This window comes from Salmo trutta, chromosome 5 (genome assembly GCF_901001165.1).
Source record: "Salmo trutta chromosome 5, fSalTru1.1, whole genome shotgun sequence".
NCBI lineage: Eukaryota > Metazoa > Chordata > Actinopteri > Salmoniformes > Salmonidae > Salmo > Salmo trutta.
Window position 1 is genome coordinate 53,114,340 of NC_042961.1, and position 24,706 is coordinate 53,139,045.

The 24,706-nt window shown below is 41.0% G+C and overlaps 1 protein-coding gene across 1 annotated transcript in view; it reads right to left on the reverse strand.

Moving 5' to 3' along the window:
• Positions 1-15,349, reverse strand: part of LOC115194486 (basement membrane-specific heparan sulfate proteoglycan core protein-like) — a 138,089-nt gene extending 122,740 nt beyond the window's left edge. The window contains 10 exon segments of the mRNA XM_029754206.1: positions 7,298-7,582; positions 7,973-8,236; positions 9,355-9,639; positions 10,029-10,289; positions 11,717-12,001; positions 12,222-12,494; positions 13,592-13,876; positions 13,997-14,254; positions 14,408-14,452; positions 15,199-15,349. Coding sequence (XP_029610066.1) covers positions 7,298-7,582; positions 7,973-8,236; positions 9,355-9,639; positions 10,029-10,289; positions 11,717-12,001; positions 12,222-12,494; positions 13,592-13,876; positions 13,997-14,254; positions 14,408-14,452; positions 15,199-15,229 — 2,272 coding nt within the window. The 5' untranslated portion in view covers positions 15,230-15,349.
• Between the last annotated feature and the right edge of the window lie 9,357 nt (positions 15,350-24,706).

Here is a 24,706-nt window from a genome sequence, read left to right on the forward strand (position 1 = left end):
TTATTCACAAAGACACACTCCCCCACCCTCATCTTTACAGACGTAGCTGTTCTGCCCTGCCGATGCACAGAAAACCCAGCCAACTGTAAATGATCCATGTCGTCATTCAGCCACTACTCGGTGAAACATAAGATATTACAGTTTTTAATGTCCTGTAAGTAGGATAGTCTGGAATGGAGTATGTCCTTCATGTTGGACTCATTAAAGAAAAAATCTTCATCCAGTTCGAGGTGAAAAATCGCAGTTCTGATGTCCAGAAGTCATTTTCGGTCATAAGAGACGGTAGCAGCAACATTATGTACAAAATAAGTTACAAACAATGCGAAAAAACCCACAAAATAGCACAGTTGGTTAGGAGCCTGTAAACGGCAGCCATCCCCCTCGGCGCGATTATCATATCTTTTTACAATTTAGATGCAAGATAATATTTGCTATGGTGCAAATGCAAACGTATGTAAAAACACTATAATCCCAAATTCATCACACCGATCATAAAAAGGTAACATGTGATCATAAATGTTTTCTCACCAGTTTGTTAGGACATGCTCTGATATTAGAGTTTATCTAAGTATTAGTTCCATATCCTTTCAAAAGATTGATTAAGGGCTTGATTCAATCCGTATCGTGGAAGTTCAGTGCTATATTGCAAAATTAACATTTCAATTGCGCTTTAGCACTGAACTTCCGCAATATGGATTGAATCGAGTCCTTAGTCTTACCGGGGGCTGTGCGTGGCTTTACTTGAGAATAGACTGAATCTACCTCAGGTGGGGTTGCTGTTTCTATAGGGGGTGATAATAAAATATCAGAAAACATTTACAGTTATACAGAACATTATACCATGGCATTGTTGAATACTCATTTCTGATTGGCTTGAAGGGCATTCTAGAGTGTGCATTATTTCGTTTTATAAACTGGGTGGTTCGACCCCTGAATGCGGATTGTCTGACAGCCGTAGTATATCAGACCGTATACCACATATATGAAGTAACATTGCTCTAATTACATTGGTAACCAGTTTATAATAGCAATAAGGCACCTCAGGGGTTTGTGATATATGGCCAATATACAACGGCTAAGGGCTGTATCCAGGCACTCCGTGTTGCGTCATGCTTAAGAACAGCCCTTAGCCGTGGTATATTGGCCATATACCACACCTCCTCGGGCCTTATTGCTTAAATAACATACCGCAATATTCAATGCTATGAAGTTAATTCTTCCATGTCCTATGTTTAAGTTGCTGTTGAAAGCAAACGTGGAATTGATAACATCATTTGCATTGTTGAATTTGATTTTCATAATTACAAGCTAGGAGGATGGTTTATTAGCTAAGCTAGCAAGTCTGTTTGGTTACCAAGGCAACTACTGTAGCTATCTATTAACTTGCTAGCTAGCTACTTCATTGGATCTTGAATACATTTCTACCAGTAAATGAACACATTTTTACTGTGTTAAATTATAGCCGTGGTACAAGCGAGATAATCAACTCAGGGCTCTATGCGTTCTCTGGAAAATAATGCATCTCTGTGGAAGGTTAGTGCATTTGTTTTCCTGCTACCTTATACAGAGTTGCATTATTTATAAAGAACAACTTTTCACGTCATGCATCATTTTCCATAGAATGCATAGCCCCTCGTTGGTTATCCCTTACATATACAGCTATTCAACAATATTACCTCTCTTCTTCTTGGCTTTGGACTTGTTTTTGAGGTCCACCTCAGCATAGGTCACATCAACAGGTCCAGCTGCTGCTGACGATGGACATTTCCAGTCAACAAATGAAATTAGTTTATTGCATATTCTGCAGCTTCATCTGAAACTACAAAATTGCAAATTTTGATTTGAATGACTGCCAACTTGCAGAAAGGATCTTACCTGTGGCTTTCCCTGTTTTCACCACAGAGTAGACTGGATCAGCTAGCTTTTCTGAAGAGGAGGAAGAAGAGCAGAGAATTTGTCAATTAGTTTATTTTTTAATGTATACAGTATATGTAATTTTTATACTACAGCTGGGATGATAAACCGAATATGATCGACACCAACCATACCGACCACTTATCGTGGGAATTTTGCTGAAATTGTTCATTACGATAAGTAGCTTATACTAGAGAAATGTGAAGTTTAAAATGAAATAGCTTTGCTAATATGGGTGATTGTTAATTGGACAATAGATGGCTACAACCTTCCAACAAGTGATATTAGTTTAATGAATTCAGTACATTTATCACAATATAGATTTTTTTGTCCACATCGCCTGGTTCTTTTTTGTACATAATTTTAACTCTTCTTGGACACACTGCACATTTTTTAAATAAATGTATGTCACAGTTGAGTCACCTTTCTTTTTCTTGTCCAACTTTTTGAGTTGAATCTGGACGTAAGTCACATGACTTGGTCCAGCAGCAGAAGCACCAGCAGCATCTGAGTCATAATACACAAACACCTCCACTTAGTCAAACTACATGTCATATTAAATGAAGAGCAGCAGACTAGTAAACATTCATAGTGAAAACATTACATTACACTACCATTATCATTGTTGTCTGAGGGATTGATCGTATCGTAGATGTTAGTGTCATCTGTTGGTCAAAGAAGAGAGAGAGACAGGTTAGTTAGGTTGGTTGACTAGGGACATGTTGTTATCAGGCTTGGGGTCAGTTCCATTTAAATTCCAGTCTATTCAGAAAGATACATGTTGATGAGTCAGTGTATGAGGTTACAGAGAGAGGAGTGGTAGAGGTTTGGGATGAGAGACTGACCATGCTGCTGATGTGTATACCCAGATCCTTGGTCCTGTTGGGGGTCCTGGTTGGTTCTCTGGGGCTGAGGGGGCCTACATGGAGAGAGATACTCAGCATACGAAGCACAGAGAAGATGTTATACTGTATGTATCAATATAGTTGAGAGACAGGTGTACTCACCAGAATATTCTGTTGAAACAGGAACCTGTAATGACAAACACATTGTTTTATGTACTGAACTTTCTTCAACTATTTTTATTTTAATTTTGACATTTTTGTTCCAAACTTAATAATACATTTTCCATTAAGTGATAAGTGACAAAAGTCTCACCTTTTCTGTTTTGATATCTCCACAGCAGGACCAGGAGAATGACCAGTAGAACACCAGCAACAACCAGACCCACAACCACTCCTACTAGGACTGATGTAGAGGATCCAGGAGATACGACTGGAGAGACTGGAGAGAGAACAGCACAACACCATCAGACTCTGAGGTGGAAAATAAATAAAGTAGTTCAATTCCTGTATGTATCTGAGACTGGAGAGAGAACAGCACAGACTCTGAGAGGTTATATAGGTTTACAGTATAGAGCATGAAAAGAAAGCCACCTGGCCCGTCTTTGACAATTTAGTTGAGAGAACATATTTTCTAGGGGAGAGCACCTGTTGACAAAAGATTTAAGTGCCTTTGAACGGGGAATGGAATTAGGTGCCAGCCGCATCAGTTTGAGTTTGTCAAGAACTGCAACACTGCTGGGTTTTTCACACAACAGTTTCTTGTGTATTTCAAGAATGTTCCACCACATTCAAAATTACATTAACATCAACACTTTATTCACATGCTTTTCACACAGATAATGAAAGGGTAACTAACTTGTGATCATAAATGTTTTCTCACCTCTCACTGTCACCCAGCTCTCTGGTGATTCTCCTTGACCAGATTTACACTTATAGAATCCTTCATCTGACTTGGATACTGTAGGGATGGTCATCTCTCCTGTGGTCTCATTATTGATGAGTACTCCATCTTTGTAGAAATCAGTCTTGGGGTTAGGATTTGTTTCCTGATATCTAAATGTACAGGTCAGAGTCACAGAGTCTCCTTCAGTCACGGGATGGACAGGGCTCTCCAGGATCACATCACCAGCTGTGCAACATAATATATCAATATTGCTGTAAATCTGGAGTCATCACTCACAATACATCAACATCTTATGAGCTTGTGTTTTATTTTATGAGACGCAATCAGTTACAGAATGAAACATAACATGCATTGAAATGTAAAAATGCTAGTGAATGTTGTACAATAGACATACCATTTACTGTGATGTTGACAGCATTACTGTACTCTCCTGATCCAGACTCACACCAGAACACTCCACTGTACCATGTGTCCAATGATGTGATGGTGCAGGTGGATTTTGTTATTGATCTCCAGGTAGATGGACACTGTGACTGCCATGCTGTCTCTGTGTATCTCTTCAGTCTCCATCCAGTAGAGTTCCCCTTCAGCTCACAGATCAGTGAGAGAGACTTTGATGTAAAGTGTTGAGTTCTGTTGGGATTTACTGTAAGAGACACTGAAGGGTGCAGATCTGAAACAAAGAGAGACAGAGTCAAACCTATAGTTATATAGACACATGAGGGTGACTTAAATATAATTCAATACAGATTCAATACAGTTAGTTACCTCCTGACCAGAGAAACTGAGGTTCACTGTAGAGTGTATAATAGACTGGGTCTCCTCTCCCAGCTCTACACACATATCCTCCTGTGGGAGCAGCACCAGCAGGGATCAGAGTGTAGGAGTCTTCACTAGTCACATTGTCAGATAGGGGCTGTAGAGAGTAAGACTTGTCTGATAGGGAGGGTAACCCAACTCTGTAGGGAACAGTCCTGTACCAGGAGAACCTCCAGTCTGTAGACAACTCTTTAACCCCACAGCTCAGCATCACCGAGGCCCCAGGGTTCAGCCACTGAGGAGAGATACTCAGGACAGGTTGGGGTTGATCTGTGATCAGTCAGAGGACATGTTTCAGTTTTAACTTTCAGTCTTAGCAATGAGTCTAGTAAGCCATGGAGATGTTTACATGATTAGATAGACTTACCAGACACAGTCAGTTGTACAGCTTCACTGATCTTGGAGAGCTTGTTTCTCTTTACACCCACACAGGTATATGAACTACTGTTAGACCAGTAGGCAGGACTGATTCTGTACTCAGGCTTTGTGTTAAAGGGGCTGAATAACTGACCCTTCTTATACCATCTGTAGTCCCAGTCAGTATCTCCTCCTCCCTGTATGTCACATCTCATAGTAACAGTCTCTCTAATGAATATCTGGGTCCAGTTGGGTTGGAGGATCAGAACAGCAACAGGTCTCTCTGCACAGACACAACACAGACAACTAACTGAATAAACAGTTACACAATTTGAAATGTATTAATTTATCAATAGGTCTACTAATGAGTATAGCTTCAAGTTAGCTATAATTGTTGTGATACAATGAGCAGACAAAATATTATACCCTAGATGACTTTCTATCCATATAAAATAACAACCATTTATCATAAAACTGTTTTAGACTCACCAGTAATGTTTATCTGGACTGGGTCACTGTACAGGGTGTAGTAGACTGGGTCTCCTCTCCCAGCTCTGCACCAGTACTGTCCTCCATCAGAGACACTGAGCCTGCTGAGTGTGTAGGAGTATCCAGAGGTTGTGGTTACTCGTGTAGAGTCTGGTCTGTGTCTGTACCAGTAAAACTTCCATCCAGAAGACTCTACATTACAGCTCAGTGTCACACTGTCTCCTGTGAATACGTCCTCTTTGTCAGAACTCAGCGCAGCCGTCGGATGACTATCTGTTGGAATCAAGAAAAGGTTGTGATGTATCTGGAAAACATGGTGTCACGTCCTGACCAGTAATAGGGGTTATTTTGATATTGTAGTTTGGTCAGGACGTGGCAGGGGGGTTTTGTTTTATGTGGTTCAGGGTGTGTTTGTGTATGTGTTCATGTAGAGGGGGTATTTGGTTTATATGGTTCGGGGTGGTTGTTTACGTAGAGGGGTATTTGATTTATTAGTCCAGGGTTTTGGTTATTGTTCTATGTTAGTTTAGTTCTATGTTCAGTCTAGTCATTTGTATTTCTATGTTTAGTTAATTGGTGCTGGGGCCTTCAGTTGGAGGCAGCTGTCTATCGTTGCCTCTGATTGAGGGTCCTATAAATAGGTATGTGTTTGTCATGGGATTTTGTGGGAGATTGTTTCTTGTTTTGCGTTATGCCTGAGGAGACTGTCTAGTTCGTTTGTTTTTTGTATACGTTGTTTGTGTTTTCCTTCTTCACTCAATAAAAAGAAGATGAGTATACATTTTCCCGCTGCGTTTTGGTCTACACCCTACGACACATGGATCTGATCTGCTGCATGATATGTCCTCTTGATGGATAACTGACAAATTCAGTGAGGCAGAATAGCCAACAGACACACAGAAAATATCTACATGATTGACTGGCAAAAGAAACTCACACCTGTTTAGGCGAGGTGCTGGCTAGCGGAGTAGAACACTTGAAAAAGAAGAGGAGAGCCGCACACTCTAGGAGCTCAGATGCAATAATGAAATAACCTAATAACCAACGTTTTTACAGACAAGCTGTCTTCATCAGGGTATAATGATAAACACTGTGGTTCACTAGTTTATATAGTGTCAAAGGGCACACACACAGGTGTCTGACATCATGGCCGGGTGTGGCTTGATATCACTGGTTAATTTAAAGATATAAATATAAAATACATGAATAAAAAACATTGTATCTATGATCATAGATACAATGTGGCTACCTAGGCCTACAAACATTTGCAATGAATAGCAAAATCACAATAATCACTAGAATGGCTTCATATCAAAGTCTACGTTGAGACAGAAGGCAGCAAGCATCTTTAAATTAAAGATCCAGGCAGCCTCTCATTTTAACATTACATTGTCGCGGTCACCCCCTCTCCTACTAAGGGTGACGTGTTCGATGCCAATATAACGTAGGGACGAAATTGAGTGGTTCGCTTACAAAAAGTCGGCCGCGACTGGATATGTCAGGTTTTTGCACCAGTGTATAGAACATTGTCCTCACACAAAATCCGAATTGATTTGACGTGTGGCAGGTTGCATAGTAAATCTCAGGTGCTCAGAACAAGAGGTAAGAAAAGCATGGAATGTCTGGAGCTGTTTTGCATCAGCCTTCATAGAAGAGAGTGATTGTGATTAGCTGGAGGTACAAAATAAGTCTCACTTCTAAAAGGAGTCGGATAATTTGCAGGTGAGCAGCCTACATGTTCAGTTGAAATATCACGATTAGGCTTTCTAAAAACTTTAAGATGTCTACCTTGCTGTAACTCTAAATCGTTGCACTGAGTTGTAGGCAGAAAATATAACCATTTATTAAGCAAGGAGACATGGGCAGGAATCAATGTCTTGCTTGATAAATTAATCATGATTGACTCACCAACAACAACAGTGTCTATCTATCTGTATGACAAAAGAGAGAACAGAACAAAGTAATTTACCTTTTACAGTGAGAGTAATAGCATTACTTGGTTGTGAAGATGTGGGTCTAGACACTCTGTTCCCTTCACACCAGTACTGACCCTGGTCAGACTCAGCAGCTCTACTGATGGTGAGGGTGTCTCCTGTTATAGTGTGTCTGTCAGACTGGGATACTACATTATCATTCCTGTCTTTGTACCACTGATAGTTCCAGCTACTGTAAGACTCTACTGAACACATCAGAGTAACTGTCTCTCCAGGGTATGCAGGGTTTGGCTTTACAGTCAGAGTAGTTTTGGGCAGAGCTGCAGAAACAGAGCAGATAACATCTGGATAAATGCCTGGTAATTCAGTTGTTGCTGTAACATTGTGATAAAAGTCTATTTTACATATGGGTATGTTGACTCCATTCAGTTTGAATGTACAGTGTATTTATCTATATTTAGATGAACCCTCATTGGCTCTGAATTTACAAAGACCAGATTGAAGACAAACAGTGAGCTCACCAGTGACAATGATGGGGAGAGAAAATCTGAGATAGGACTTCTGACACTCATTTATATAAACTGTCCAATCCATGAGTACAACCGACCCACCCTTATCAGCAGGGCGGGTAAGGACTGACATATCGGATTGTTAATCAAGCAAAGATTGTTTTTCATCCTTAGATAAATTATGGAAAGATATGTATTCACCAGTGACGATGATGGGGAGAGCTGAGCTGTAATATGACTTCTGGGGCCGACCTCTCCTCATCCCAACACACCTGTACTGACCAGCCTGGTCAGGGAGAGAGATGGTGATGGTTTTTCTGGACTGACTGGGAAGCTCTTCTTTGTATCTGAACCAGCGGTACGTCCAGTCTGTGTAGTCTGATATGTCACACTGCAGAGTGACTGTCTCTCCAGGGTAGAGGAGACCCTGTGGAGTGACTATCTTCACTGAGGCCGTGGGCAGAGCTGTGGAAACAGTCATATGAAGACAATTACAGTCACAGCACCAATCTTTTCAAAGTATGACCTGACTTCAGTAAGTAGCACGGTAACTATTATCTTAGACATATTAACTATATATGCAAAAGTATGTGGACACCCTTTCAAATCAGTGGATTCGGCTATTTCAGCCACACCCGTTGCTGACGTGTATAAAATCAAGCACACCGCCATGCAATCTCCATAGACAAACATTGGCAGCAGAATGGCCTTACTGAAAAGCTCAGTGACTTTCAACGTGACATCGTCATAGGATGCCACCTTTCTAACAAGTCAGTTTGTCATATTTCTGCCATGCTAGAGCTGCCCCAGTCAACTGTAAGTGCTGTTATTGTGAAGTGGAAACGTCTCGGAGCAACAACGGCTCAGCTGCAATATGGTAGGCCACACAAGCGCACAGAACAGAACTGCAGAGTGCTGAAGTGCGGAGTGCGTTAAAATTGGCTGTCCTCGGTTGAAACACTAACTATTGCGTTCCAAACAGCCTCTAGAAGCAAACTCAGCACAATAAATGTTTGTCGGGAGCTTCATGATATAGGTTTCCAAGGCCGAGAAGCCGCACACAAGCATAAGATAACCATGCTCATTGCCAAGCGTCGGCTGGAGTGGTGTAAAGCTCACAGCCATTGGACGCTGGAGCAGTGGAAACACGTTCTCTGGAGTGATGTCCAACGGTCAAATCTGGGTTTGGCTGATGCCAGGGGAAGCTACCCGCCCAAATGCATAGTGCCAACTGTAAAGTTGGGTGGAGGTGAAATAATTGTCTGGGGCTGTTTTTCATGGTTTGGGCTAGGCCCCTTAATTCTAGTGAAGGGAAATCTTAATGCTACAGAATACAATGACATTCGAGACACTTCTGTGCTTCAACTTTGTGGCAACAGTTTGGGGAAGGCCCTTTCCTGTTTTAGGATGACAATGCCCCCGGTACAGAAAGCGAGGTCCATACATAAATGGCTTGTCGAGATCAGTGTGGAAGAACTTGACTGGCCTGCACAGAGCCCTGACCTCTACCCCATCGAACACTTTTGGGATTAATTGGAATGCCGACTGCGAGCCAGTTCTAATCGCCCACCAAAGTTACTCACCATTCAGGGTGACAGTGACTGGATCACTGTTGATTGATGATATGTATCTGGCCTGGATCTCTCCCTGACACCAGTAGAGATCCTGGTCAGACTCAGCAGCTCTGGTGATGGTGAGGGTGTCTCCTGTTATAGTGTGTCTGACAGACTGGGATACTACATTATCATTCCTGTCTTTGTACCACTGATAGTTCCAGATACTGTCAGACCCTACTGAACACATCAGAGTAACTGTCTCTCCATGGAACACAGGGTTTGGTTCTACAGTCAGTGTAGCTTTGGGCAGAGCTGCAGAAACAGAGCAGAAACATCTGGATACATTCCTGGTAATTCAGTTGTTGCTGTAACGTTGTGATAAAAGTCTATTTTACATATGGGTGTGTTGACTTCATTCAGTTAGAATTGACAGTGTATTTATCTATATTTAGATTAACCCTCATTGGCTCTGAATTTACAAAGTCCAGATTGAAGACAAACAGTGAGCTCACCAGTGATGATGATGGGGAGAGAAAATCTGAGATAGGACTTCTGACACTCAATTATATCAACTGTCCAATCCATAAGTACAACCGACCCACCCTTATCTGCAGGGCGGGTAAGGACTGACATATCGGATTGTTAATCAAGCAAAGATTGTTTTTCATCCTTAGATAAATTATGGAAAGATATGTACTCACCAGTGACGATGATGGGGAGAGCTGAGCTGTAATATGACTTCTGGGGCCGACCTCTCCTCATCCCAACACACTGGTACTGACCAGCCTGGTCAGGGAGAGAGATGGTGATGGTTTTTCTGGTCTGACTGGGAAGCAGTTGGTTGTCTATAAACCAGTAGTACGTCCAGTCTGTGTAGTCTGATATGTCACACTGCAGAGTGACTCTATCGCCAGGGTAGAGGTCAAACTGAGGAGAGATACTCACTGAGGCTCTGGGTAGAGCTGTGGAAACACAGTTAAATATGAAGACAAATGTAGTCAGAGCACCAATCTTTCCAATGTAGGGTCTTACTTTAGTAGGTAATATGGTAACTTTTATTTTGGATTTACATACACACTGGAAATGTCCCCTATAAACTGCACGCAGGCGGGCCCGGGGAAGTACCATGTGCATAAGAAATATCAGCCCAAGCAGAGAAACATGAGATTGATTTTCCATTTTATTAACACTATCAACGTTGCACTTTAGTGTGAGGATTGGGATCGAATCAACGCAATGTTAGCCACTTTCAATATAACATACCGAATCAACACAAACTATACAAGCCATAGTATGCAAAACTAACTGTGCAAGAGATTTTCCTGTAGGCAGAGCGCACTGGTGTAGGATTGTATTACACTGACAGGCACAACTCAGGCTCATACTCTACACAGACTGGTGCGCCATAACCAATCAGAGCTGCAGTAGGCCTATTATGCAAAAGGCCATCGCCACATAAAATATGGATCTAAGCCATTCAACAATGGGGGAGTGGTGGCTTCCTACAAGAGCACAACCTGTGTGCATTTCTAGCCATCTTTGAAAAAGGAGTCAGGTAAAGAGCTATTTTTTATGTCTTAAAGGGGCAGTGTTGTACTTTGAGACGGTCTTGAATAAGCTAAGTAGCCAATAGGCAGAGCGTCTGATTCGTTAATAATGGTATTGGAATAATAATATATCTTATTTTTGTGAGGTGTTTCTTGAATTAAACAACACATTTTCAGTCACCTCCTTGTCTGAAGTACATTAGAGGGAATTAGAGGGAACATTTGCACACAGACCATGTCTACATACACTGAGTGTACAAAACATTAGGAACACCTGCTCTTTCCATGACAGACTGACCAGGTGAAAGCTATGATCCTTTATTGATGTCACTTGTTAAATCCACTTCAATTAGTGTAGATGAAAGGGAGGACAAAAGCTAAAGAAGGATTTTTAAACCTTGAGACAATTGAGACATGGATTGTGTGTGTTTGTCATTCAGAGGGTGACTGGGAAAGACAAAAGATTTAAGTGTCTTTGAACGGGGTCTGGTAGTAGGTTCCAGGCGCACCGGTTTGAGTCAAGAACTGCAACACCGCCGGGGTTTTCACTCTCAACAGTTTCTCGTATGCATCAACATTGATGCACCACCCAAACGACATTCAGCCAACTTGACACAACTGTGGCAAGCATTGGAGTCAACATGGGCCAGCATCCCTGTGGAACGCTTTGGAAACCTTGTAGAGTCCATGCCCAAATGAATTTAGGCTGTTCTGAGGGCAAAAGGGGGTGCAACTCAATATTAGGAAGGTGTTCCTCATGTTTTGTACACTCAGTGTATATATAATATGATATAAATAGTGTCCATCTCTATGACAACAAAACAGACAGCATAGTAACTCACCATTCAGGGTGATAGTGACAGAATCACTGATGATTGATGATATGGATCTGGACTGGATCTCTCCCTGACACCAGTAGAGACCCTGGTCAGACTCAGCAGCTCTACTGATGGTGAGGGTGTCTCTTGTTATAGTGTGTCTGACAGACTGGGATACTACATTATCATTCCTGTCTTTGTACCATTGATAGTTCCAGATGCTGTCAGACCCTACTGAACACATCAGAGTAACTGTCTCTCCAGGAAACACAGGGTTTGGTTCTACAGTCAGTGTAGCTTTGGGCAGAGCTGTGAAAACACATCACAGATTAGATATTACCTAACCTAAAGACGTGAAAAAATATCACATTCAGAATTAGAAGAGCCCAGTTAGTGATGGAACAGATGAAGTGAACACATTACCTAAATACACGAGTGTCTATTTCAAATTACTCTTCAAAGGCAAAGAAAAGTTATACTTAGAATTAGGAGCATCCTGTTAGTGATGGAGAATCAAAAGTGAACTCACCAGTGACAATGATAGTGATGTCATCACTGGGTTGTGATCTCTGGGGCTGATCTGTCCTCGTCCCCTCACATCTGTACTGACCAACCAGACCAGTCTGAGTGATGTGGATGGTGATATCAATGACTTTACTGGTCTCATCAGGAAGGTGTTTGTTGTCTTTGGACCAGTAGTACGTCCAGTCTGTGTAGTCTGGTATGACACACTGCAGACTGACTGTATCTCCAGAGTAGAGGAGACCCTGAGGAGAGACACTCACTGAGGCCACAGGCAGAGCTGTAGAAAGACACATGAAGTTAGTTGAGTCATACACAGAATCTGCTCTATCATGATTAAATGTAGTTAGTTGATTCATACATAGAATCTGCTCTATCATGATTAAATGTAGTTAGTTGATTCATACATAGAATCTGCTCTATCATGATTAAATGTAGTTAGTTGATTCATACATAGAATCTGCTCTATCATGATTAAATGTAGTTAGTTGATTCATACATAGAATCTGCTCTATCATGATTAAATGTAGTTAGTTGATTCATACATAGAATCTGCTCTATCATGATTAAATGTAGTTAGTTGATTCATACGTAGAATCTGCTCTATCATGATTAAATGCAGTTAGAGCAGATTCTGTGTATGAATCAACTATCATGATTAAATGTAGTTAGTTGATTCATACATAGAATCTGCTCTATCATGATTAAATGTAGTTGGTGCACCAATCTTTCCAAAGTATGATCACCATATTTATTTAATCGTTATATGAAATTAGAAAAAAATGACATTTACAGGTAACTGGCTAAATAAATGAACCACTTGAGTCAGTGATGGATACAACATATATTGTAAGTAGGTGCTTCCACACAGGTGTGGTTCCTGAGAATTCTTAAGCAATGAACATCCCATCATGCTTAGGGTCATATATAAATATACTGGGCAGGCGCAGTTGCCCATTGTTTTGGCTACCATGGTTATGGCCCCACAGGATGACAATACCACCCATCCACAGGGAACGAGTGGTCACTGAATGGTTTGATGAGCATGACAGCAATGTTAATCATATGCCATTGCCGTATCAGTCACCAGATCTCAACCCAATTGACCACTCGGGACATTCTGGAGCGACGCCTGAGACAGCATTTTACACCACCATCAACAAAACACCACAGACACTTAGAATCTATGCCATTGAAGCTGTTCTGGTTGGAGACCCAACACCTTATTAAGACACTTTATGTTGGTGCTTCCTGTATTTTGTCAGTTACCTGTATTGTTGCTACTATAACTAAGAATACTGGCAAAAATACAATGATTGACTCAAAATTAATAGTGTCCATCTCTATGACAACAAAACACAATACAAAGTAACTCACCATTCACAGTGATAGTGACAGAATCACTGATGATCGATGATATGGATCTGGACTGGATCTCTCCCTGACACCAGTACTGACCCTGGTCAGACTCAGCAGCTCTACTGATGGTGAGGGTCTCTCCTGTTATAGTGTGTCTGACAGACTGGGACACTACATTATCAGTCCTGTCGTTGTACCACTTATAGCTCCAGCTATTGTCAGACCCTACTGAACACATCAGAGTAACATTCTCTCCAGGGAACACAGGGTTTGGCTTCACAGTTAGTGTAGCTTTGGGCAGAGCTGCAGAAACACACAACATACATTTTTAAAACAACTAAACATCATCCTTAAAATTGTGCCCAATGTCAACTGGTTATAAGAATGGAGGCACAGATGTAAATGAGAGATAAGATGACGTACGTGTCACTGTCAGTCTGACTGCATCACTCCATTTAGATTCCTGCTGCTGATGTGAACCCAGACAACTGTAGGAAAACTCAGCTGCACTGATAATACATTCATGTTCTTTCTGTGGACATTGATCTGGACTGGGTGTTAACCATCTGTACTCCCAGTCAGTGACTCCACCCCCCTGTATGTCACATCTGAGAGTGACAGACTCTCCACTGAATATCTGGGAGCTGTTGGGGTGTATGGTCAGAACAGCCTTTGCCACTCCTGCTCAAAATCAAACCAGCATGATACACATGTTATTTCGAGAGACTAAAAACTCTAAATATGTCCAGCCAAAATCAACTTTACAAATCACAAATAAAGAAATAGGATGAAGCATGAAGAGATGGAGGCTTGATGAAGTGAACAAATATCTACCATCATCATCTTCAGAGTGTCCAGAGTTGATGTGTGTATTCAGCACTACAACAAAGAAAGTCACATTGCACCAATATTAGCTTGAAATAAATAACATGCCATATTCATGGTACTGATTACCAAATACTTTATACTTACTGTACTTTATTTTAAAGGTGCAATCTGAGATTTCTATTTAAATGTTTGCACATTTCAATTAATCATATCCATTCATTCTTGAAGAGTATCACTTTTAATTGCCCCATTATGGAAAAAACGAATGATTCCACAAGTGGGAAATGAAATGTTTTGAAACACTTCACGTGTGATGATATTTCGGGTGCATTTGTAAATTCACTCTGCAGTGCCAGAGAGCGCTCAGAGTGCACTCTGGGCGGTGGTAAATTCAGAGCAATGAATCTCTACACTATACTTGCTTCTTTTCTCACAAAAACTGAAATTAGGCTAAATATAAGCGTTTTAGCAACCAGGATATGACGGAACATTTCTGAAGAGCATCTATAATCTAATATTGTGGGTTTTCAGTTAATTCATGTAAATCACAAAGCTCATCTGCATCTCCTGTGGTTCAGGAAAATTCTCAGCAACAAAAGTGTGATCAAATTAAGATCCTGCATATGTAGACCTACACTGTATTTTATGCATTCCCATTTCAGTGCCATTTACTAAGCATTTGCACTGTTTTCTCAATAAGAGATAAAAACACCCCTAAAAAAGCTAAAGCATGAAACTGTCTTAATTTACATCAGGTAATTAGTGTTCATACACAAACACACTAACTCAGTACTTACAGAGTAACACACAGAGCAAGGTGTGCTCCATTCTGTCCTGACGATGATCTCTGAACTACAGTTCTTCTGACAAACCCCTCTACTTCCTATATGATGACAGATGGATTAGTTCACGTCTCTTTACCGTCACACAGAGAAATAGAGAGAAGCATTCTACAGAAATGTACAAAGACTGCAGGAAAAAACAGGGTAGCGGTTAAAGCCGTGTTTATTTTTTGACAAACTTCTGCTTGTGGTTAGCTACATTGCCTCACTGGTTCCTTCCTCATTATTGGAAGAAAGGAGGATGGAACGAGAATAGAAACCTGAGATGAGTTGAGAGCTTGTGGTTTGATATAAGAGTGTGGAGAAGTGTGTTACATTTGCAAAGATAGATAGATGTGGCAGTATGACTTTGATGGGTTATTTATGGTTGTGTTTTAATTTGTTTGTTTATGTGATCAGTCTAATTGATCACGAATTGTGCACGTGTACGTGTGTGTGGTTTGTGTGTAGATGTGTGGTTTGTGTGCATGTGTGTGTGGTTTGTGTGTATTGTATGTACTGTATGTGAGTGTGTACATCAGAGGAATAGCTGTGGGGAGTTCATTACCACAGACCAGAGATGGGAGGTGTTTCAAAGCTGTAACTGGGTTTCCAGGATAAAGTGTTAAGTTAAATTTTTATTCACATATTTGCATTGTTGTGCTGAATAAATGAATCCAAACATTTTATCATTTTGCAATTTTTTTCAACAATTTACCTCTAAATATATGAAAGTGTATTTTTGTAGTGTAGTGTAGTGTGTGACACATGTACAACATGTGAAGGAGCAAACCTAAATAGAGAGAGAAAGGTTACAGGGGAAAAGCAGTCAGACTTCACCTTTTGTGGGTATAGCCAGGTAAACATCTGGGGTTTCTTATCGCCCCCTTCAGGTACAGGCCTGTAACTACTCCACATTCTAGTGGCTCACAATATAGAAACTAATATGGTCATTGGTCACATAGCAACAGCATAAGCCCTCAGTGTACTGGGTCTGCCCTCTTATTCCTTCCTCTCTCTATCTCATCATAATAGTACAGACATGGAACACTTCTGTATGGGTTCATATCAGTACAAGTCAATCTGAATGTGGTTTACAGAAGACTGACAGCACTATGGTGCGTAGAGATTTAGTTAGAAAGTGTTGATTTACATAATAAGAAATGTATAGAAACATTCAAGATGTAAATGCATTGTTTCAACTCAGAAATACAGAGAGTAAAATGAATATGTCCTTAAATCAAGTTATATTTCAAAGCAATTCAATGATGTGGCGAATCGCATCACCACCTCTACTGTGGTCTCATTCTTGATGAGTACTCCATCTTTGTAGAAATCAGCCTTGGGGTTAGGATTTATTTCCTGATATTTAAATACACAGGTCAGAGTTACAGAGTCTCCTTCAGTCACGGGATGGACAGGGCTCTCCTGGATCACATCACCATCTGTGTAACATAATATATATACATAATATATAAATAATACTGTAAACTGGAATCGTCACTCACAATACGTCAACGTCTTATAAGCTTGAACGTTTGACATTTTAGTCATATAGCAGATGCTCTTATCCAGAGTGACTTACAGTTAGTGCATTTATCTTCAGATAGCTAGGTGGGACAAGAACATATATCAGTCATAAATTAAGTACATTTTTCTTCAATAAAGTATTTATCAGGAAAGCTGGTGCTTACAGGGGGAGAAGAATCAAGTGTGACTGTTAGTTTCAGATCTTTGGGGGTGGGGGGGGGGTGTTTTATGAGATGCAATCATTCAGTTACAGAAATTAAAATCATATCAGACATACCAGTAAAACATAAAGTTAATGTTGTACAGTGGGAAGAAAATCCACGGTGATATTGACAGCATTACTGTACTCCCCCGACTCACAAAATAGCAGCCATTTACCATAAAACTGTTTTAGACTCACCAGTAATGTTTATCTGGACTGGGTCACTCTACAGGGTGTAGTAGACTGGGTCTCCTCTCCCAGCTCTGCACCAGTACTGTCCTCCATCAAAGACACTGACCCAGCTGAGTGTGTAGGAGTATCCAGAGGTTGTGGTTACTGTTGTAGAGTCTGGTCTGTGTCTGTACCAGTAAAACTTCCATCCAGAAGACTCTACAGTACAGCTCAGTGTCACACTGTCTCCTGTGAATACGTCCTCTTTGTCAGAACTCAGCGTAGCCGTCGGATGACTATCTGTTGGAATCAAGAAAAGGTTGTGATGTATCTGGAAAACATGGATCTGATCTGCTGGTTGATATGTCCTGTTGTTGGATAATTGATAAAAATTCAGTGAGGCAGAATAGTCTACAGACACAGAAAATATCTACATGATTGACTGGCAAAAGAAACTCACACCTGTTTAGGCGAGGTGCTGGCTAGCGGAGTAGAACACTTGAAAAAGAAGAGGAGAGCCGCACACTCTAGGAGCTCAGATGCAATAATGTAATAACCTAATAACCAACGTTTCAACAGACATGCTGTCTTCATCAGGGTATAATGATAAACACTGTGGGTCACTAGATTATATAGTGTCAAAGGGCACACACACAGGTGTCTGTAATCATGGCTGGGTGTGGCTTGATATCATTGGTTAATTTACAGATATAGAACATACAAAAAGCATGAATGGATAGCATATGATCATAGATTAAATTTGGCTACATAGGCCTACAAACATTTACAATGAATAGCAAAATGACAATAATCACTAGAATGGCTTTAGATCAAAGTCTTCGTTGAGACCGAAGGGAGCAAGCTTCTTTAAATTAAAGATCCAGGCAGCATCTCGTTTTAACAATCAATTTGGAGGGTGACGTGTTCGATGCCAATATAACGTAGAGACGAAATTGAGTGGTTCGCTTCCAAAAAGTGGGCCGCAACTGGATATGTCGGGTTTTTACACCCAATGGTGCTACGATGATCCGAGTTCGTACTTTTATTTCTCGCTTCGTTTTACCCACATCATTTTTTACCAGAAGGACAAGTTATAAGATAAATAACTGCCTTAGTGGAGCACATGATAGCACCTTTGATTGGGATCTGTTTCCCTGTTTGGAGGAGTTTGAAGGATCTACATTTATAAGTGCCATTGTACTGAGTGCAGCCATTACACTTGTAGTTTCCATCCGGTAGAGGCGCAAATAGACGTTGTGCAGGGATATTTTGGGGTGGTAAATCAGAGTTTACCAGTAGATCTCTGAAATTCCTTCCCCGCGAGAACACGACCAAGGCAGGGTCCGAAAACAGAGCACTTTGAATAGCGGGTATTAAGAACGCAAGAATGCTTCTTTATGCAAGACTGTCCTTGAAAGAGATCATGTCTCGATTTGTTTAGAATTTTCTCAATGGCAGTATTAATCAGACCATTTTTGTACCCCTTGTCCTTGAATTTTCTTTGTGTCTCAGCCATATTTATGTCCAAATCTGATTGTTTTTTGTTAATTATTTTGATTTGACAGAATTGGCTGTAGGGCAAACTGTTTTTCAAGGGAAGCGGGTGACAACTATCAGCCCTCAACAAACCGTTATGATCAGCAGGTTTCCTTTTGAAACCAGTGTATAGAACATTATCCTCACACAAAATCACAAGATCAAGGAAACTGATTTGACGTGTGTCAGAATGCATAATACATCTCAGGTGCTCAGAACAAGAGTTAAGAAAAGCTTGGAATGCCTGGAGCTGTTTTGCATCACTCCTCCATAGAACATAACAATGTTAGGCAAGAAAACATTTTTGAGATTGAGAATTGACTGCTTCTCCATGTAACCCACATACAAATTAGCATAGTTAGGATAGTTAGGATTAGCATAGTCTGAATGAATAAATAAATAATTTAGAAACATGAAGCAGTTGTGTGTGTGTGAGTACTATTTCAGCCAATGTTATAATGCATGCACTGGAAGGTAGTTCATTAGGGTCACATTGGAGAAAAATCTGTTCAATGGCCTCAATACCGCCCTTGTTATAAATATTTGTGTATAACGACTCAACATCAAAAGTAACTAATAACGTATTCTCAGGGAGAGGATCAAGAGATTCAATAATAGAGATCATACTGCTGGTGTCCTTTTTAAAGGAGGGGAGCTGTTCTGAGATCATACTGTTGGTGTCCTTTACAAAGGAGGGGAGCTGTTCTGAGATCATACTGCTGGTGTCCTTTACAAAGGAGGGGAGCTGTTCTGAGATCATACTGCTGGTGTCCTTTACAAAGGAGGGGAGCTGTTCTGAGAGTGGTCTAATAAAAAAGTCAACAAAAGTAGATAAAGGGGCCGTTACTGCATCAATGCCCGCTACAATAGGGCGCCCTGGAGGGTTTGTAACATTCTTGTGTAATTTCGGCAAATTAAGAAAGTGGCAATTTTAGGGTGTTGAATAGCCAAAAAGTTGTGTTATTTTTGGTAATTTGACCAGAACTTAAATACCCATCTAGGACAGTAAAGATAGTGTTCTGAAATTGGGAAGTGGGGTCACTTCTGACGTTCATGTAAAAGGTGTTGTGAAGCAGTTGTCTATGACAGTAATTTACATAAACTGTCCTATCCATGAGTACAACCGACCCACCCTTATCAGCAGGACGGGTAAGGACTGACGTATCGGATTGTAAATCAAGCAAAGCTTGGAAAGATATGTACTCATGTTTGTTTTAAGGAGATTACCAACATCTTTTTCAACGAGTCTGCAATGTCTCAAAAGAGTGATTGTGATTGGCTGGAGGTACAAAATAACTCTTCACTCTAAAAGGATTCGGAGTATGTGCAGGTGAACAACCTACATGCTCAGTTGAAATATCACGATTAGGGGAGCTAAAGTATTCGGCTTGAACGGATGTTTCTAAACATGTCTACCTTAACATCGAAATCGTCGCACTGAGTTGTAGGCACAAAAAATACACCTTTATTAAGCAAGGAGACATGGGCAGGGCTCAATATCTTGCTTGATAAATTAAACGTGATTGACTCAACAACAACAGTGTCTATCTGTCTGTATGACAAGGGAGAGAACAACTTGGTTGTGAAGATGTGGGTCTAGACACTCTGTTCCCTTCACACCAGTACTGACCCTGGTCAGACACATCAGCTCTACTGATGGCGTGAGAGACTCCAATGTTACTGTAACCAGACTGGGATACTACATTATCATTCCTGTCTTTGTACCACTTATAGCTCCAGCTACTGTCAGACACTACAGAACACGTCAGAGTCACTGTCTCTCCAAGGTACATAGGGTTGGGTTTTACAGTCAGTGTAGCTTTGGGCAGAGCTGAGGAAACGCATAACACATCTGGACACATGCCTGGTAATTCAGCTGTTGCTGTAACAGCTGTTGCTGTAACGTCTATTTTACATATGGGTATGTTGAATCCATTCAGTTCGAATTTACAGTGTATATATCTGTATTAAGATTAACCCTCGTTGGCTCTGAATTTACAAAGTCCAGATTGAAGACAAACAGTGAGCTCACCAGTGATGATGATGGGGAGAGAAAAGCTGAGATATGACTTCTGGGGCCGACCTCTCCTCATCCCAACACACTCGTACTGACCAGCCTGGTCAGGGAGAAAGAAGGTGATGGTTTTTCTGGTCGGATTGGGAAGCAGTAGGTTGTCTATAAACCAGTGGTACGTACAGCATGTGTACAGTCATGGCCAAAAGTTTTGAGAATGACACAAATATTAATTTCCACAAAGTTTGCTGCTTCAGTGTCTTTAGATATTTTTGTCAGATGTTACTATGGAATACTGAAGTATAATTACAAGCATTTCATAAGTCTCAAAGGCTTTTACTGACAATTACATGAAGTTGATGCAAAGAGTCAATATTTGCAGTGTTGACCCTTCTTTTTCAAGACCTCTACAATCCGACCTGGCATGCTGTCAATTCACTTCTGGGCCACATCCTGACTGATTGCAGCCCATTCTTGCATAATCAATGCTTGGAGTTTGTCAGAATGTGTGGGTTTTTGTTTGTCCACCCGCCTCTTGAGGATTGAGCACAAGTTCTCAATGGGATTAAGGTCTGGGGAGTTTCCTGGCCATGGACCCAAAATATCAATGTTTTGTTCCCCGAGCCACTTAGTTATCACTTTTGCCTTATGGCAAGGTGCTCCATCATGTTGGAAAAGGCATTGTTCGTCACCAAACTGTTCCTGGATGGTTGGGAGAAGTTGCTCTCGGAGGATTAGTTGGTACCATTCTTTATTCATGGCTGTGTTCTTAGGCAAAATTGTGAGTGAGCCCACTCCCTTGGCTGAGAAGCAACCCCACACATGAATGGTCTCAGGATGCTTTACTGTTGGCATGACACAGGACTGATGGTAGCGCTCACCTTGTCTTTTCCGGACAAGCTTTTTTCCGGATGCCCCAAACAATTGGAAAGGGGATTCATCACGGAAAATGACTTTATCCCAGTCCTCAGCAGTCCAATCCCTGTACCTTTTGCAGAATATCAGTCTGTCCCTGATGTTTTTTCTGGAGAGAAGTGGCTTCTTTGCTGCCCTTTTTGACACCAGGCCATCCTCCAAAAGTCTTCGCCTCACTGTGCGTGCAGATGCACTCACACCTGCCTGCTGCCATTCCTGAGCAAGCTCTGTACTGGTGGTGCCCCGATCCCGCAGCTGAATCAACTTTAGGAGACGGGTCCTGGCGCTTCCTGGACTTTCTTGGGAAAATTTATATTTGTGTCATTCTCAAAACTTTTGGCCATGACTGTAGCCTGATATGTCACACTGCAGAGTGACTGTATCCCCAGGGTCGAGGACAAACTAAGGAGAGATACTCACTGAGGCTCTGGGTAGAGCTGTGGAAACAGTTAAATATGACAAATGCAGTCAGAGCACCAATCTTTCCAATGTAGGGTCTTACTTTAGGAGGTAAAATGGTAACTTATATCTTTGATTTACATTCACAAAGGATATGTCCCCTCTTAGCTGTGCGAAGGTGGGACCGGGGAACTGCCATGTGCATAAGAAATATCAGCCCAAGCAGAGAAGCATGAGATTGATTTCCCATTTAGTTAACACTATCAACATTGCACTTTAGTGTGGGGATTGTGATCGAATCAACGCAATGTTAGCCACTTTCAATATAACATACCGAAACAACACAAACTATGCAAGCCATAGTATGCAAAACTAACTGTGCAAGAGATTTTCCTGTAGGCAGAGCGCACTGGTGTAGGATTGTATTACACTGACAGGCACAACTCAGGCCCATACTCTACACAGACTGGTGCGCCAAATCCAATCAGGGCTGCAGTAGGCCTATTATGCAAATAGCCATTGCCACATAAAATATGGATCTGAGCCATTCACTTTGAATTGGACTGCATGAGAGGTCGCAAATAGATGAGCTTAATTTGAGCTCATAGTGAGAGCTGCATGTAGCAAAGTGTGCACATCTGTTCATATTCCTTGCTAGTTAGTGAGTTATTAGCCCAGTTATAGCTAATTTCTAGTACACAATGGGGGAGTGGTGGCTTCCTACAAGAGCACAACCTGTGTACATTTCTAGCCATCTTTGAAAAAGGAGTCAGGTAAAGAGCTTTTTTTGTCTTAAAGGGGCAGTGTTGTATTTTGAGACGGTCTTGAGTAAGCTAAGTAGCCAATAGGCAGAGTGTCTGATTCGCTAATAATGGTATTGGAATAATAATGTATTTTAATTGTGTAAAGTGTTTCTTGAATTAAACAACACAACATTTTTAGTCACCTTGTCTGAAGTACATTAGAGAGAATTAGAGGGAACATTTGCACACAGACCATGTCTACATACACTGAGTGTACAAAACATTAGGAACACCTGCTCTTTCCATGACAGACTGACCAGGTGAAAGCTATGATCCTTTAATGATGTCACTTGTTTAATCCACTTCAATTAGTGTAGATGAAAGGGAGGAGAAAGGTTAAAGAAGGATTTTTAAACCTTGAGACAATTGAGACATGGATTGTGTGTGTTTGTCATTCAGAGGGTGACTGGGAAAGACAAAAGATTTAAGTGTCTTTGAACGGGGTCTGGTAGTAGGTTCCAGGTGCACCGGTTTGAGTCAAGAACTGCAACACCGCCGGGTTTTTCCCGCTTAACAGTTTCTCGTATGCATCAACATTGGTGCACCACCCAAAGGACATCCAGCCAACTTGACACAACTGTGGGAAACATTGGAGTCAACATGGGCCAGCATCCCTGTGGAACGCTTTCGAAACCTTGTAGAGTCCATGAATAGAGTGAGTTCTGAGGGCAAAAGGGGGTGCAACTCAATATTAGGAAGGTGTTCCGCATGTTTTGTACACTCAGTGTATATATAATATGATAGAAATAGTGTTCATCTCTATGACAACAAAACACACTACAAAGTAACTCACCATTCAGGGTGATAGGGACAGGATCACTGATGATTGATGATATGGATCTGGACTGGATCTCTCCCTGACACCAATACTGACCCTGGTCAGACTCAGCAGCTCTACTGATGGTGAGGGTGTCTCCTGTTATAGTGTGTCTGACAGACAGGGACATTACATTATCATTCCTCTGGGTAGAGCTGTGGAAACACAGTTAAATATGAAGAAAAATGCAGTCAGAGCACCAATCCTTCCAATGTAGGGTCTTACTTTAGTAGGTAAAATGGTCACTTTTATTTTGGATTTACATACACACCGGAAATGTCTCCTCTAAACTGCGTGCAGGCGGGACTGGGGAAATACCATGTGCATAAGAAATATCTGCCCAAGCAGAGAAGCTTGGGCAGCTGTGAAACCAGACATCTGTAGGATAACTCAGCTGCACGGATAATAGATTAATGTTCTTTCTGTCGGCATTGATCTGGACTGGGTGTTAACCATCAGTGACTCCTCCCCCCTGTATGACACATCTGAGAGTGACAGACTCTCCACTGAATATCTGGGAGCTGTTGGGGTGTATGGTCAGAACAGCCTTCGCCGGTCCTGCACAAAATCAAACCAGCATGATACACATGTTATTTCGAGACACTAAAAACTCAAAATATGTCCAGCCAAAATCAACTTGAAAAATCACAAAAAAGAAATAGGATGAAGCATGAAGAGATGGAGGCTTGATGAAGAGAACAAATATCTACCATCATCATCTTCAGAGTGTCCAGAGTTGATGTGTGTATTCAGCACCACAACAAAGAAAGTCACATTGCACCAATATTAGCTTGAAATAAATAACAACATGCCATATTCATGTTACTGATTACCACATATGTCCTGTACTTATTTTAAACATGCAATCTGTGATTTCTAATTAAATGTTTGCACATTTCAATTAATCCTATCCATTAATTCTTGAAGAGTATAACTTTTAATTGCCCCATAATGGAAAAAACTCATGATTCCACAAGTGGGAAATGAAATGTTTTGGAACACTTCACATGTGAAGATATTTCACATGAACTTTCACATGTGGATTTTCACATGATCACAACCTTTCACATGTGAAATCATGTAAAACCATGTAGTTT